The sequence below is a fragment of the Zingiber officinale genome, chromosome 9A (genome assembly GCF_018446385.1).
Source record: "Zingiber officinale cultivar Zhangliang chromosome 9A, Zo_v1.1, whole genome shotgun sequence".
In the NCBI taxonomy this organism is placed as follows: Eukaryota; Viridiplantae; Streptophyta; class Magnoliopsida; order Zingiberales; family Zingiberaceae; genus Zingiber; species Zingiber officinale.
Window position 1 is genome coordinate 129249556 of NC_056002.1, and position 14124 is coordinate 129263679.

Consider the following 14124-nt stretch of genomic DNA (forward strand, 5'->3'; position numbering starts at 1 on the left):
TAATCAATATTTTTTAAAAAAAATCTAGCGTTACTTATTTTATATCGTTGCAAAATATGTGATCTGGTGGACAAAAATTGAATTCAATTTAAAAATATGAGTTACTTTGAAGTCAAATAGGATCAAAAGACAACAAATATAATATAATTAAAATTTGAGTTAAATATGGATATCTAATTTAAAATATCAATTATAAATCAATAATCATGCACCAAAAAGTGGAAAATTAATTCCCTATAAAAAGAATTAAACAGCAGCCATAATCCATCACGTAAAGCTAAACATAACTTGAGATCAAATTGATAATGAAAGTAATATTAGAAGCATAAGTATCTCACTAAATTCATTCAACCAAAAATTCAGCAATCTATCAAAGAAATAAGATCAGCTACAAAGAGGTTCACTGACCCTCCCCTAGATCCAAAAACAAAAACGAAAACAAACAAAAAAATCGAAGTGTAGCAGTTGCAGAGCAACAGCTATAAGTTCTAATCCAACCATTTGAGCTTCACAAAGTTTACTCATGAAAGAAGAAACAAATAAATAAGTGAAGGACCAGTAAAGTGTTTCTCAGCTGTCGCGGATGATGAATCAATTTGAAGTGGCTTGCATTGCATGCGGCCTTACTGGTGTCTTCGAAGGACTCACCCTGCGATGCCGTCGGAAAACTAAGAGTTAGGTTTGTTCTATGATGTTTAGACAAATTAATTTTGAGATAGACATGATCTTGCCTGACAGGAAGAGCTCCTAAAAGCATGCCGCTGCAGTTCAGAGCAACAATGGCACTTTCTGCCTGCGATTCGCAAAAATTCCTCAGTTTTTACCGATTTGATTTTGTGCAGGAAGACAGATTGAATCATGTAGTAATGATGAATACTGTGGTTTCTATTTGGGATCAAAAGCCCCCCTATGAGGTTATGTAAAGGTCAATAGTTAAATGGAAGCAGAGAATTTAGATACATTTTAGCTGTGGGTGATGAAGAAAATGTACACAAATAGAAAAAGTAATCTATTGACCTTATCACGACAATTAACAAGAAGGGTTTGCAGAAATTCAGTTTAACCAATGAATCCGTAGATGAAAAATGTTTGAACTTATAGTGGTTTCATGGTTACCTCAATGTGAAGTTTTAATAAATTCGATGATCAATGTTTTTAGTGATAGGTTGATCTGGTTTTAGTTATCAATCCTAAACCAAAATCAGTTAAGGTCCTAAGAATCCGTATGATGGTTCTCTTAGAAACCACATATATGCTCTTCTTTTTTACCACTCAGAAAGGTTAGTTAAGGCCGGCAAGAATAGGATGGTAGAATGAGCGTGCGAAATTGTATGAAGCATAAAAAGTAGTAGTTATATGAAGGGTTCCAATTGAAAATAAACTACACAAGCTTCCACAATTGTGAAAAGTGCAGTGCTAGCTAACCAAGATTTGTCTGATCAACTAATTTGTTTAAAACACATAATGGTAGAAAAATTGACCATTTTACAATATCTACCTCATTTCTGGATATTTAATGGATCAATAACTGGTGGAAGTCATCTAAGTTGTACTATCATCCAACTATTACACACATTGAAAAACAAGGTTGATGGCAACTACCTGAACAAACTCTACAAATGCAATGCATGTTGAGTGTACACTATCACCAAGAAGTCTCAATCGAGAAACCTGCACTTAACGAAATTCACAGTAAGATAATATTGCAGGCACCGTTCTTCCCATAATTACTCACAAATTAGTCATTAAGGATAGTATCTACCTCACCACAGAGTCGTTCAAAGAAACTTTTGACATCTGCTTCAGCAACCTACAACAGGATAAGAAATCCAAGTCTTAAAGTCGATCAACAAGAGTATTAATGATCAATTATAACATAAAAGTATTTACATTCAATTTGTTCCCTTATCAAAAAAATCTGTCTACCTTCTTATCAATGTTTGTACAATAGACTGTCCTCACGACCATTTCCTTTTCAACATCTGACTGCATGAAAGTCTTATACTTAGAACCACCACAATGAAATAAAAGTAACAAAGTGAAGGAGCGTAGTTTCAATTTGGTTTCTTTCTTGAGATATTCCAAGCGAGCTTTTAAGTGGATGATGGAAGTGTAGTATTTGGATGACGTAAACATGCTTACAATAGGAAGAAATTTTGGATTCACTGGCAGAATTGCAGTCTTTGAAGGTAAGACTCTAACAAAATAACCTAGCATGGCCCCACCAAGATTCAATGCTGCTCTTGCACCATCTATGAGAGAAAAATGGAACTTGAGGGCATTAGGTGCATGACACATGAATGCCCAAGAAGGCAATGCATAATAGTTAAACTTACCCTCATAAGTGAACTCTATAAATGCAAATCGAAGAGTTGAATTAGGATCGCCACAAATTCTACAATCAACCACCTCCAGTGCAGAAAAAAAAAGAATATATTATGGAAAAAGAAATTGCATAAAAATCAAAATTTATTGTGTGCTTCCACATGACAAAAAAGAGATTGATGAAGTGAATCATCCATCAACTGAGAAACTAACATAAGATCAAAAAGAGAAAGTCAAGATTTTTCAAAATGCCAATCGAGCATGATAAGTTGCTAAAGATGCTGTAACCTTAGTCATTGTTTTAAGTTTAATTGTCAGTTCCTCTAACTAAAAGCTTTAGGGATCGTAGATATACTCTTTAATTAAACAAGATTGGGGAAATAAGGAGGGATATTGTGAGTTTTATACAACAGTCTTGATTGAATCTTCAAAGCAATAAGTGTTTGACATAGAAGTATGGTAAATCAGGTTTTGTGATACAAAAAATAATATTGAGATAGTCATGCAGCATTATTAGATCAGGATACTAATAAGAAAATGATTAACTAGGATAATACTTTTGGCATTGATTAGTTGGAAATAAGATCCCAAAGTCATATTAGTTATTGTGCTGAAGGATTATATCTCAACTTAAGTAACTGTGATTGGAATGCACCATGATAACCCCAAACGAAGCTAACTGAAGAACCAAGTTAAAAGAGCACACTTTAATGTTGGCAAACCTCGTTGAATTCTGATTGAGAGAAGTTTAACAATAACATTACAACCACAGTTAATCTAAAAGAGAAAGGATCATAAAAGAGAGGCAACATAAACATGCTTGCAGCCAGTTAATGTTATTCTATTATGATTAGCAACAAAATCATACTTCCGAAATCAAAATATCAGCAATTCTGGATATCTATATAGAGAAGATTAAGCCAATATCTTTCAACAATAGTAATACCCCAAATAGTGAAAGAGAACAATAGAAAAACTTCAAATATCATTTAATAAAATATAAATATCAAAGAATAAGTTTCTCAATATTGCAGATCAAATAACTTACTGGTCCAAAAGTAGAAAATATACCAGCAAGCTTCTGTTCAGTTACCTGATAATTATCAATGGATAATCTAATTAGCACAGCCAACACAAAGACAATGTTGCCAATTACTGGTAGAAGAGTTTTAATATCTTCAAGATTGACTGTAACAGGAAATTGGAAGATTGAATCAACAGAATTTTTACTGACAAGATGATCAATATCAGATACATATACTGTTCGCTTAATGCTATCGTCCCTTTTAGCTCCTCGATGCCTATAGTTCGGCCTCTTCTTTCCCTGGCTAAAACCATTTCTTCTCTGCCAGATATAGAACAGAAATCAAATTCACTGAAAAAGGATCAGGATCATACTGACACTCCAATTCCAAGTTATCTTTTGATTAGAAGAAGGCCAAAGGCCAACAAAGGTATTAGACACATATATACTTCGATCTGAAATCATATTCTGAGTAAAGTTATATTTTCTCAGTAGCGCATGGATAGAACAAAAGATATCAAAACGTCTATATGAAAATAAAATAAAAAAGGTTACTTTTGAGAAACGCAACGATCAAGGTTACAATCTTATAGCCAATAAGAAAGAATCAGAGCAATTACTCTACGATTAGGCTGATTATTCGATGATCCGTCGCTGCTAGAATCCTTTCTACTACCAGTATTACTAATCAGTCCATAATTATAATAGTAATCACTCGACGCCACGAAAACGGGGGCATCCGCAGAGAGCTGGCTGTTAGATTTGCAGTGGCGGCCTTCGCCAGCGACATCAGCGTGAGAGGAAGGGACGAACTCCTTGGCGAAGGGGTTTAATTTGGAGAGCAAATCGACCAGCCTCTTCACGTTCCTCTTGTAATCCCTATCCGATTCCTCCGCTGCCTTCGCTGCCGATGGCGGCGATTTGCGATGGAGCAACTGTTCATCGGACCCGATCGCCTTCTCGGCCACGGCAGCCATTCGATTTCGCTCAAAGAAACAAAAAAGAACACCGAGAAAACACAACGACAACTCAACAACCGATCAAAGGAGACAAATTTCGATCGGTCGAGCGGAGGAAACGAGGCGACGGCGCAGAAAGCATCAGCAAAAAGCGATCTTGATGGCCATTGATGTGGGCTTCCACTGCCCCCTCACTTGCTCTTGTGGGCTTTGGCAAAATGATGGAGGGGAGAGAACTTGGCGATGTGCCAAAGAGGAAGTATTAATCTGCCCTTGCGGAGTGGTGCCTCCTGTCTATAAATAGGGGTGGAAAGAATTTGCCCATTTAATTTTCAGAAAATTTCTCTTTGCCCCCTTCCTCCTAAATAGATATAACTATTCTACTTCACCCACAATTTGATAATTTTATAGTTTAATCTCAAGCACCCTAAGAGCAGACGGGATCCTCTGATGAACAAATTACAGATCAAAGAATTATTAAATTAATTTTGATGATCCTCAATTGTTAAACAAATAAGGGCCATCAAAATTAGAGAATAGATCTCCTGATCCTTTTTTATAACCAAGGGATAAATCATTCATAATTATAGTCGGATCGTGACCGCGATTCAGTCGCAATTAGTTACGATCCCTTCCTGGATTCATCGTCCCCTTCAAACTATAGTTTGATTCGGAGAGAACGACCGGAGGCTCGGCGTCTAGCAATCTGACTACTTGTCCATCACAAGTGACCTCCAGACGACCTCGGACCGTTCTCTCCGAACCAAATTATAATCTAAAGGGGATAATGAACCCAAGAAGATATCACAATCAATTGCGATCGAATCACGACTACGATCCGATCGTAATTATGAATGATCCATCTCTTAATCTATAAAAAAGAAGATCAAGGGATTGTCTTTTCAAAATTAACGAATGTATGAAGTAGATCATTCTCTAATTAATTGAGAACGAGAGGATCCGTCCTCCCTAGAGTACTTTTTTTTAACATAATCCAAAAATATTATATATATTCAAATTTTCATATTTTTTTCATCTTCAAATATCATTCTGAAAAAAATATATATATATATATATATATTCAAAATTTCTTTTTTTTTTCATATTCAAATATCATTCTGAAGATACACAAGTACCCCATATAAATATAATAAATTTTAAAGAACAGTCAAGATTTCAACGAAAGATTAAATTCAAAGATATGTTTGAAAGTAAAAGGTTACCTAGTAGATTATTTTTTCAATTTTTTAAATAATTTAAAAATAGAGTCCCAACTTTAACGAATTAATATTTAATCATAATTTTAAAAGAAAAAAAAACTAAAAGGTCACGTGCCAATAAAAATTATTTTCTTTAAGAAACGTATAAATTCTACTGAACATTTAACAAAGATTTTAATATGGAATTATTATAGTCATATATAAATAATTAAACATAATATAAAAAATGTTGACAATACTGCTGTCATCTTTAAACACAAATAAATAGCCTTTAAATTTTGTTATTCACCCATAACAAAGGATATTTGAATGTGAAAAAGAAAATCAAATGTAAAATAAGTAGAATAAATTAATTGCCCATTTATGGTAGAGAAATGGCACAAAATATAGAATTTATGGAATCCAAAATAACTTATAAATCTGATTCAATTCTAAAGAATCCATGAATTGATGAAGTGAAGGATGAAGAGTCTTCCTTGAGTTGGAGATTGAATGCCTTGTAAGTTTTGACATTATTTGGTGTTACATACTTTTCATCCCTTATTAATGGGGGAGGTTATTCTTCTTCTTTCTTCTCTTTTACTCTTTCTATTTCGAATTTAGTTAATTTAATTAAAAAAATATATTTTTCCATCAGAAATCTACTAACTTCAAAATTTAGAGTAATATAGTTTAGCTACTCTTTGCTCTTTGATTTTGCCTCATTTATTTATTTATTTATTTGTTAACCCAAAGTGCTGAATTAAAGAGTTAAACTAATATTCTTTTACCAAGATTGAAGAGTAAAACATGATTTACCAAAATATGAGGGTGAAAATGAAAAACTTAACTAACCTCTTTGGTCAGAAGCTTCTTTCTCAGTATAAAAATGTGAGGCACCTTTCTTTAGGAAATAAAATAATCACTGACTGCATTAAAAAAAAAACAGTGTAGCTTTAAAAAATTAATGAACAAGATTCTTCTTCAACTACAATTGTGAAATTAAAAAAAAAGGCTAAGAATAGAGGACATATATAAACAATTACAAAAACAATATATACAGAAATAAATAATTCAAGGGTTAATTAATCAACATTCTCTAAAACAAGACAAATATTACCAAAAAATAAAGGTTAGTGTTGTCCTGGAAATGATGTCTTATCAAAAATAATGTATGTATTTTCCCAATAGGTTCATCATAAATAAACAGAAGCAAGCCAATTATTTGATGGAGAAGAAGAAACAAAGAGCTCGAGATGTGAGTTTGTGTCAGCTTAAGTATTACAAACAAGTCTTCCTCAAATTTCAAAAACATAAAGTTGAGAAGACACCAGAAATCTATGACCAGCCGAAGATGTAGTCGAGAACATAGACGATAGCCAAGGAGAGCGGATAGAGTGCAAAGGCGATAAAACACGTCCACAGTGGGAAGGTGGTGCGCAAGCTAGCGAAGACACCCATCACGACGCAAACCAAGAGAATGATTAGCACTTCCGCCGTGAAGTCCCATGTCAAGTGCCGAAAGTAAACAAGAGCCAAGAAGATGGCCAAACATAGAGTGTTGTTCATTGTTACCGCGCCATATATCTGCAACAAAATGAACAACAATGATCACTATTCACAGATAACCATATGACAAGGGAAACTAGTAGAAAATACAAACCTCTGAAAAGGTAAGTGAGGCAAGTTTTTGCTTCTTTCGACTTGCAAAAATAATTGCCGACACGGCCTCACTGGAGTTGGTAGCCAAAGGCATTGCAATGAAGGATATGAAAAAGGATGGTATACTTGTAGCGTCTGAGAAGTTATCAACAGCATCTACAAGAGGATCAGCAAACACTGCTGCTATGATGGTTCCCAGAATCAAAAGGAGGACTGCTTTGAAGGTGGTCCATGTTGGATTTTCAGTACTTTCTTCTTCAACCTCGTCGCCTTGATCAGTGAGCACAGCGTGTTCATTTTGAGCTTCCTGCATGATACAAAGTGTAGGATTCAAAATCTGTCCAGATCATGGGAAATACTTATGTCATCCAAAAGAAAATTAACGAACCATGTGAGCATGATGCAACTTCTTTGAATAAGAACTGCCAAATGCAAAAGGCCTTGTGGATTGTTTGATCCATTTTGAGATGCCATTAGTGAACTCTTCTACTTGAATATAGTCATCTCCAGATGTATCGAACTCTTTCATTACTGCATCTACAGCATCATCCTTATCCAAGTTTATTTCATCAATCTGAAGTCCTATGATAAGTGCTCTTAACTCAGAACGCGATACTCTATTGTCTCCATTCAGATCTAGCTGATGAAACAGCCTACAATGAAACATGAAGGCAGTTCAAAAGTAGAAATCTTCGAAGATCAATATAAACCACAGACTAACTTTTCGATAACACGTAGATTAGGGTTTCCTCTGTCATCGATAAGCTGTCCAAGGGCTTGGATATGAGGAAGTCTTAAAATGCCTGATATAACAAGCCTGTACTTCGCATATTCCAATCGTCTCTTCTGAATCCATGGCTGAACAATCTGGCCCATTGATATGAAAACAATAGCATTCAACATCAATTGCACAAGGAAATACAAACAAAATCAGCTTAATATAGTGTCTCAAATTAAATATATGAAGTACGAAGCAACCATAAAATTGAGAAAAACCCTCAAGTATGAAAAGTTCAGAAATAAATCTTGTTAAGATGCCAATATTTCACAAACAAAAGACTCAGATGACAATAATGAAAATACAAGTGCAGGGATTGAGAGAATACTACGCTAAAGTATGTTATGGACCGAGCACATGCTCCAAAAGAGAATCTAGAGTCCATTAAATACAAGAGATATACACACAGCAGATTTAGAAAGAAGGGTGCATATCAAGAGAATTGATTTAGCTATAGTAATTTCTAGTAATTGATTTTATTTGAGTCAACTAGTCAAGTATCTTTTATTTTAAGTAAAATTGAATCTAGTGTCTTTTTATTTTTGGTAAGAATAAACCTTCCTTATTCAGGGGTTATTTTCTTCCTTCGTAATGCAATAAAGATTATCATTGAGTTTACAAAAAGAAATCAAATCCATAGATCGAGAGGTTCTCTAATTTCCTTGAGCCTCAAATCCCCCTACCACCATAGGTCGTCAAGGTCGTAAAACTAAGAAGACGAAGATTCATCTTGCCGAACAGCCGATAAACCGTCCCATTACACGATCCATAGTCAAGGGTCCCAACAAAGTATTATGAACTAAAATTGAAAAATTGATCTGATCTTCAAAAGACTAAAACCAAATATTAACCTGGCCAAGAAGGTGATATATGTGAAATAATGTGCAATATTTGATCACTGTAATCAACACTAAAGTTTCAGAATGGGAACAACCAAGTGTCGTGAACAACTAAATTTTGTCAGTAAGAAACATCTCTTTCAATCCATCAAATAGTTACTATGAATGTTAAACTTTGTACAACAAAATTATGTTGGGATCTAGCGCGCTAAACACACAAAAGCGCGGCGGAAATTAACTAGATCCTCTATCTAGCAGATCCATGCAAAGGAAACAAACATTGCATACAAACAATCTATACTAAGTTAGATGATAGGATTATACCCTTGATGCCTGTACACGATCTCCCGACAGCTCAGATCTCAGCACGATCACACGTCCGCGCCTCTATGGTATCCACACGAACAAGCCTTGTCTTTGATTGTCTCACAAACAAAGCAAGATGGAGAAGAAAACACACAAGGTTGTGCTAGCAACCTCAATGTATGTTTCGGCCAAGAGAGGAGAGGAGGAAGAAGAAGAAGAAGACGACAAGAGACTTTTCACTTTCTCTAAGTTTTCAACCTTTTGAAAAATATCATCCAAAATGATATTTACACTCATGACATGAATACCAAGAGTCTTGCCCTTTCATCTTCCCATCCAATGACTCAAAATTAACCATTCAATCCAATGGTTCAATTTTGACCATTAAACTTCCTTGGTGAACTCAAGTTCACTCAATGAGTCCAACCCATTGATTCTCATGCAACTCGACTCAATCCAACAATTGGTTCCCTTTGAGTCTAACTCAATGAGTCAAATTCGGATTATACTTAATCCAATGATTCATCACATGAACTCATCTCCATATCAACTTGTTCTTAGTATGTGACCTTATAGGTTCTCGTAACGTTGTCAATGTACCCAAATCAACATTTAGATACATAAGTAATGAGTGTCATCTAGCAAGGCATCATTGCTATCCAAGTGACGAGAAAGTCGAGATCCGACCTAATCTGTCCGTGGCTATTATCTTATATGACTTGGTCCTTCTATCCTTGATATCTAGATTGATCAATGAGACATAGACTGTGTCATCCTCTTATCAATCTTTGTGTTTCTTGATCTCCAAGTAGACACACTCAAACAAATAAGTTCAATATCTCATATTGACTTATTTACGCATGGTCATGCTTTCTTGTATCCTACTAATCAAGGAGCCCACAGATATCACTTCCGTCATATGGAAGGGATAGATCCCATCTACATCACTCACATCCCTCCGCATAATTTATTGCATACCCAGTGATTGACTTTATAGTCCACCCTGTTACGGGTGACGTTTGACGATACCAAAGTATACAACCCCTTATGTAGGGAACCGTAGTAACTTCAGGTCTAAGGACTATTCATATCAATAGTCACATGAGAATGTTTATGACACTCATACGACGATCCATGAAACATTCTCATGACGGATCATTCAGTATATATTCTCTAATATATACCCATGTGTCAACCTAATATCTCATATCCATGACTTGTGAGATTAAGTCATCCGTTGACCTACATGCTAGTTTCAACGCATTAATATTGTCCTTGTATACTAATGTTCGACTAGGAACAGTTAAGAGTAGTGTTCTCTATAATATCTCATTATCAATTCAACTAATTGATATACTGTAGATAACCTGCTACCCAAGGACATTATTATATTTATTCAATCGGCACTGAACTGAAATAAATATAATAACCAACTTTACCTTTTATTAATAATGATATATGATACAAAATGAGCCTTTTACAATCATCTCATAATTGGTACTAGAGCTAATACTAACAAATTATATATACACAATTATTGAAAATGTATATAAAAAATAAACAGCTCGCAAATCAAGCCACAACAAATTTGGATGATGAAAAAACACCAAAACTTGGTGAGGCTATGCAAACAAAGGGATTGCAATTTAAATGTCTAGGACAATATCAGCGATCACAATAAGTCTTCAATTTCATCCAACCATTGTAACTAAATTCTCGTATGAAAGACTTATGTTTATTTTTCCCACGGCAATCCATCAAATATATACCATTCCCTATTCAGTGGCTGATCTATCGATTAGCAATCTCAGTTTAATGTAACTTTGCAAATGACTTACCAACTTGGTAATAACAATTATAATGTTCAGAAAATACATGTAACAAGAAAGAGAGGCCATTGTATCTTTACACAGTAAACCATGTGAATCTATACAACTACAGAGATTTCAAATGATCAAAACTAAGCTGATTAGGTTTGACAATATGTAAAGATTAAGAGTTACCTGATACAAGCAATAAGACAGTAAGAGCACAATTGCCATGATAAGAGCAACCAAGACTGCTACACGTTGTCCAGAAGGAAACTTAAAAACTTTTGGTAATTGCACAATAATAAATGGAATAATTGATAGAGCCATGATTCTTGCAGAATAGCATGTTGGAGCATCAACTGTAATGCCGGAACCTTCAAAAACAACGAGAAAATTACATCAACAATGTCGTCAGCTATTAAATGTCAGATGCTAAAAATTTAAGAAAAAGAGGCATGCGATCATGATAAAATTCCATGCTAATTAGTGATCAATTATTGAGACACTGTAACATCTTAATGAATAAGAGATTCTTAATTGAGCAGTAGTAAAAGAGAATTATGCATATAAAAAAGATCAGTTAAAATCAGAGGGTAGTTCTCCGTCTGGAAGAGAACATCAAACAAAACTAACATAAAGAAAGCAGAAACAATTTTAAGGATAAAAACTGGAGCAAACAAGAACAACATACGTAATCTCCATGCTAAAAGTAAGAGTATAATGATATGTACAAAGATAACATAGATAACTAGCACAAATTTGAAAAATCGACATACCAAATAGACTGAAACCTTTAGTATCTTGAAGATCTATCGATGTTGAGTATTCTGAAATATCACATTTGCCAACAATGACACAAGAGCCCCAAAGTACTGTTAAAAGCATAACAGTTGATCCAGCAAGTAAACCCATCCCAATGAGGACTTGATCTTGAGCTGTTTCTTTGCTTCCAGATAGACCAGAGACTGCAAGTTTTTTGAGATTTACGAGCATAAACACATCTCTTGAAATCATTTAAATGATTGTAAGCAACTAGCAAGTTGGATATAGAAATCATCTAAATTAGCTTGTCATATTATACCGCCTACACTACAACTAAGAAAAGATATAACAAAAATTTTGATCGACAACTAAGATCTGAATGCCTATGTTGTCATAGCATCGTGATATCCTTAACTCATATGCAACCTCTTCATCCAAATGAATAGCGCAGCAACAAATTATTCATCTTATAACAACAAAGGCCATGCGCCATGCTGGTGGTAATGATACATATCTCCCTTTTTATTATTTGCACAAGATCATTATCAATTTTAGCAAATTATACTATCACTTTCTTCAAGACCAAATTGATCTAATAAGTAAAAAGGAACTACAAATCTAATGATATGCACTGTGCAGATCTTAGATTGATCCACAAAACTGACAAGATTAATTGGCATGAATCTTTTGGGGCGACATTTGGGTGTCTATGTGGTAAATGTGACATCTAGTTAAAAGTTACCTGCATTGGGCATGACAAATCATTGAGTCCAATAGGCTTTGCTATGGCGTAAGCATCAAAATAAAGTTTAATTTAAAACTTCTATAATTTTCAATATGGTTTCACATTGTGATAGTGAATCATTTCAAAGCCTAGGAGACATAATAAGGTGCATTTAGATGCCATGGGAGACCAAGAGGCTCATAAAGAAGAGGATTTTCTTCTTAGGGAAAGTTTTTTTTTTTAATCTTCTGAAAGAGTTTAGAGAATTAAGAGAAATTTAGTAAAAGGTGTGGACATCGATTTGTGTGATTTTTAATTTGCTTTCGTTCATATATTATAGTAAGTTTACGCCAAACTACATTAATTGCTTGTGTCTTTCTTTGTGTGAATCTGTTGTTTTACTAAGGGAGATGAAGATTTCATCAAATGGTCTTGTGGAAGATACTATGACACATTATAAGTGCACGGAATTTGAATTCACAAATGCATGATTTGAGGCGGTGGATTCCAACAAGCTGTCGTAAACTGGTCTCCAATCCCATACAGTGATTTCAAAAACATTTGTGATCCCAACAGACTGTCAATTACATCTTCGACGTAAGATATAACGTAGGAACACCACTTGTTTGCAGTTTTCACTGCGCCCGGAGTTATTTAGCCGGACGTTTAGACATCTCCACAAGGAAACTGAGAAACAGCAGGAAGATAAATCGAAAAATAAGATGAAAAATGTTAAAACTGGAACTTTAACGTGTCAAATCAAAGCCCAACGAACTTCACTGAAACCATAATTACGATTGCAAGCAACCATCGCTACCAGAACCAACAACTAACAAAAGATCTACGGTACAATAGCAGGGTTTTAGGATCTGGTGTGTAATCGAAGTCAAAGGCGTACCAAGAATGAGCAAGGCATCAGGGAGAGCTCCAAGGATGGGGAGAAAAAGCCCCCCTATGATGCCTGGTCCCAAGATCCCGAGAAGCAGTTCGCTCCCGGAGGAGAGATAGGTCGCCGCCTTAAGCATCAGGAACCCGTATACGATCACCAGGAAGAGGTTCCCGAGCACCGTGGTGGTGCAGGGAAGGAAGCCGTACGATGGCTCGCACTCCGCCGCCGCGGAAGCCTCTGGGAGGCGGAGGAAAGGGGAGTACTTGACGGCGGCAGCGGCGCGGCTGGATATCCCATCGGAGACCGCTAGATCGAGTGCCTCCTCTGCGATTGTCGGTGAGATGAGGCGACTGTAAGCGAATCGGCCGGCGAAGAGGAGGAGGAGGAGGAGGAGGACGGCGAGGGGGAGCGGTGAGGGAGAGAAGGCCATACGCCTGCGTCGCGCCATTTGCACATGCGAGTGTGAAGCGTCGAAGGGGGCCGTTGAGGAGATGAGATCTGGTTTGACTAAAATGAAGAGTGATATTTGCATGAAAGTCCACTCTTTTTCTTCTAATTAGTTTCGTGTATGTTTGATTTCCATTTAATATACAGTTGGAGATAACTTTTTTAATAAAATATCTTTACAATAACTAAGATTCGGAGAAGCAAAATACAAATAGCGTGGGGCAGCACGTCGCAGTCGAGCCACGTCGGAGTTGGATCATGCTCGGATCCGGGCACCGAGATTGTTGCTTACTCGGTGGGAATCATGTTAGATTTAACGGTTGAGATTGAATATTGGTGAAGAGAGACGGGTCTGAGATGATCGGGGCCCAAATTGCAGATCGCAGTACGGACGGACGG

The 14124-nt window shown here is 35.8% G+C and overlaps 2 protein-coding genes across 2 annotated transcripts; both read right to left on the bottom strand.

Moving 5' to 3' along the window:
• Positions 1-312: 312 nt before the first annotated feature.
• LOC122020063 (polyadenylate-binding protein-interacting protein 11-like) lies at positions 313-4583 on the bottom strand. Its single transcript, XM_042577793.1, has 10 exons — positions 3970-4583; positions 3560-3670; positions 3374-3418; positions 2337-2409; positions 2143-2252; positions 1927-1986; positions 1763-1810; positions 1603-1671; positions 732-793; positions 313-649 (listed from the first exon to the last, which is right to left on the bottom strand). Exons 1-10 carry the CDS (start codon positions 4324-4326, stop codon positions 592-594), a joined length of 993 nt encoding a protein of 330 aa, XP_042433727.1. The 5' UTR covers positions 4327-4583; the 3' UTR covers positions 313-591.
• Positions 4584-6646: 2063 nt separating this feature from the next.
• On the bottom strand, positions 6647-13779 carry LOC122020200 (sodium/calcium exchanger NCL2-like). The gene is made up of 7 exons (XM_042578014.1): positions 13288-13779; positions 11680-11868; positions 11096-11277; positions 7891-8036; positions 7558-7822; positions 7171-7476; positions 6647-7094 (listed from the first exon to the last, which is right to left on the bottom strand). Exons 1-7 carry the CDS (start codon positions 13724-13726, stop codon positions 6846-6848), a joined length of 1776 nt encoding a protein of 591 aa, XP_042433948.1. The 5' UTR covers positions 13727-13779; the 3' UTR covers positions 6647-6845.
• Between the last annotated feature and the right edge of the window lie 345 nt (positions 13780-14124).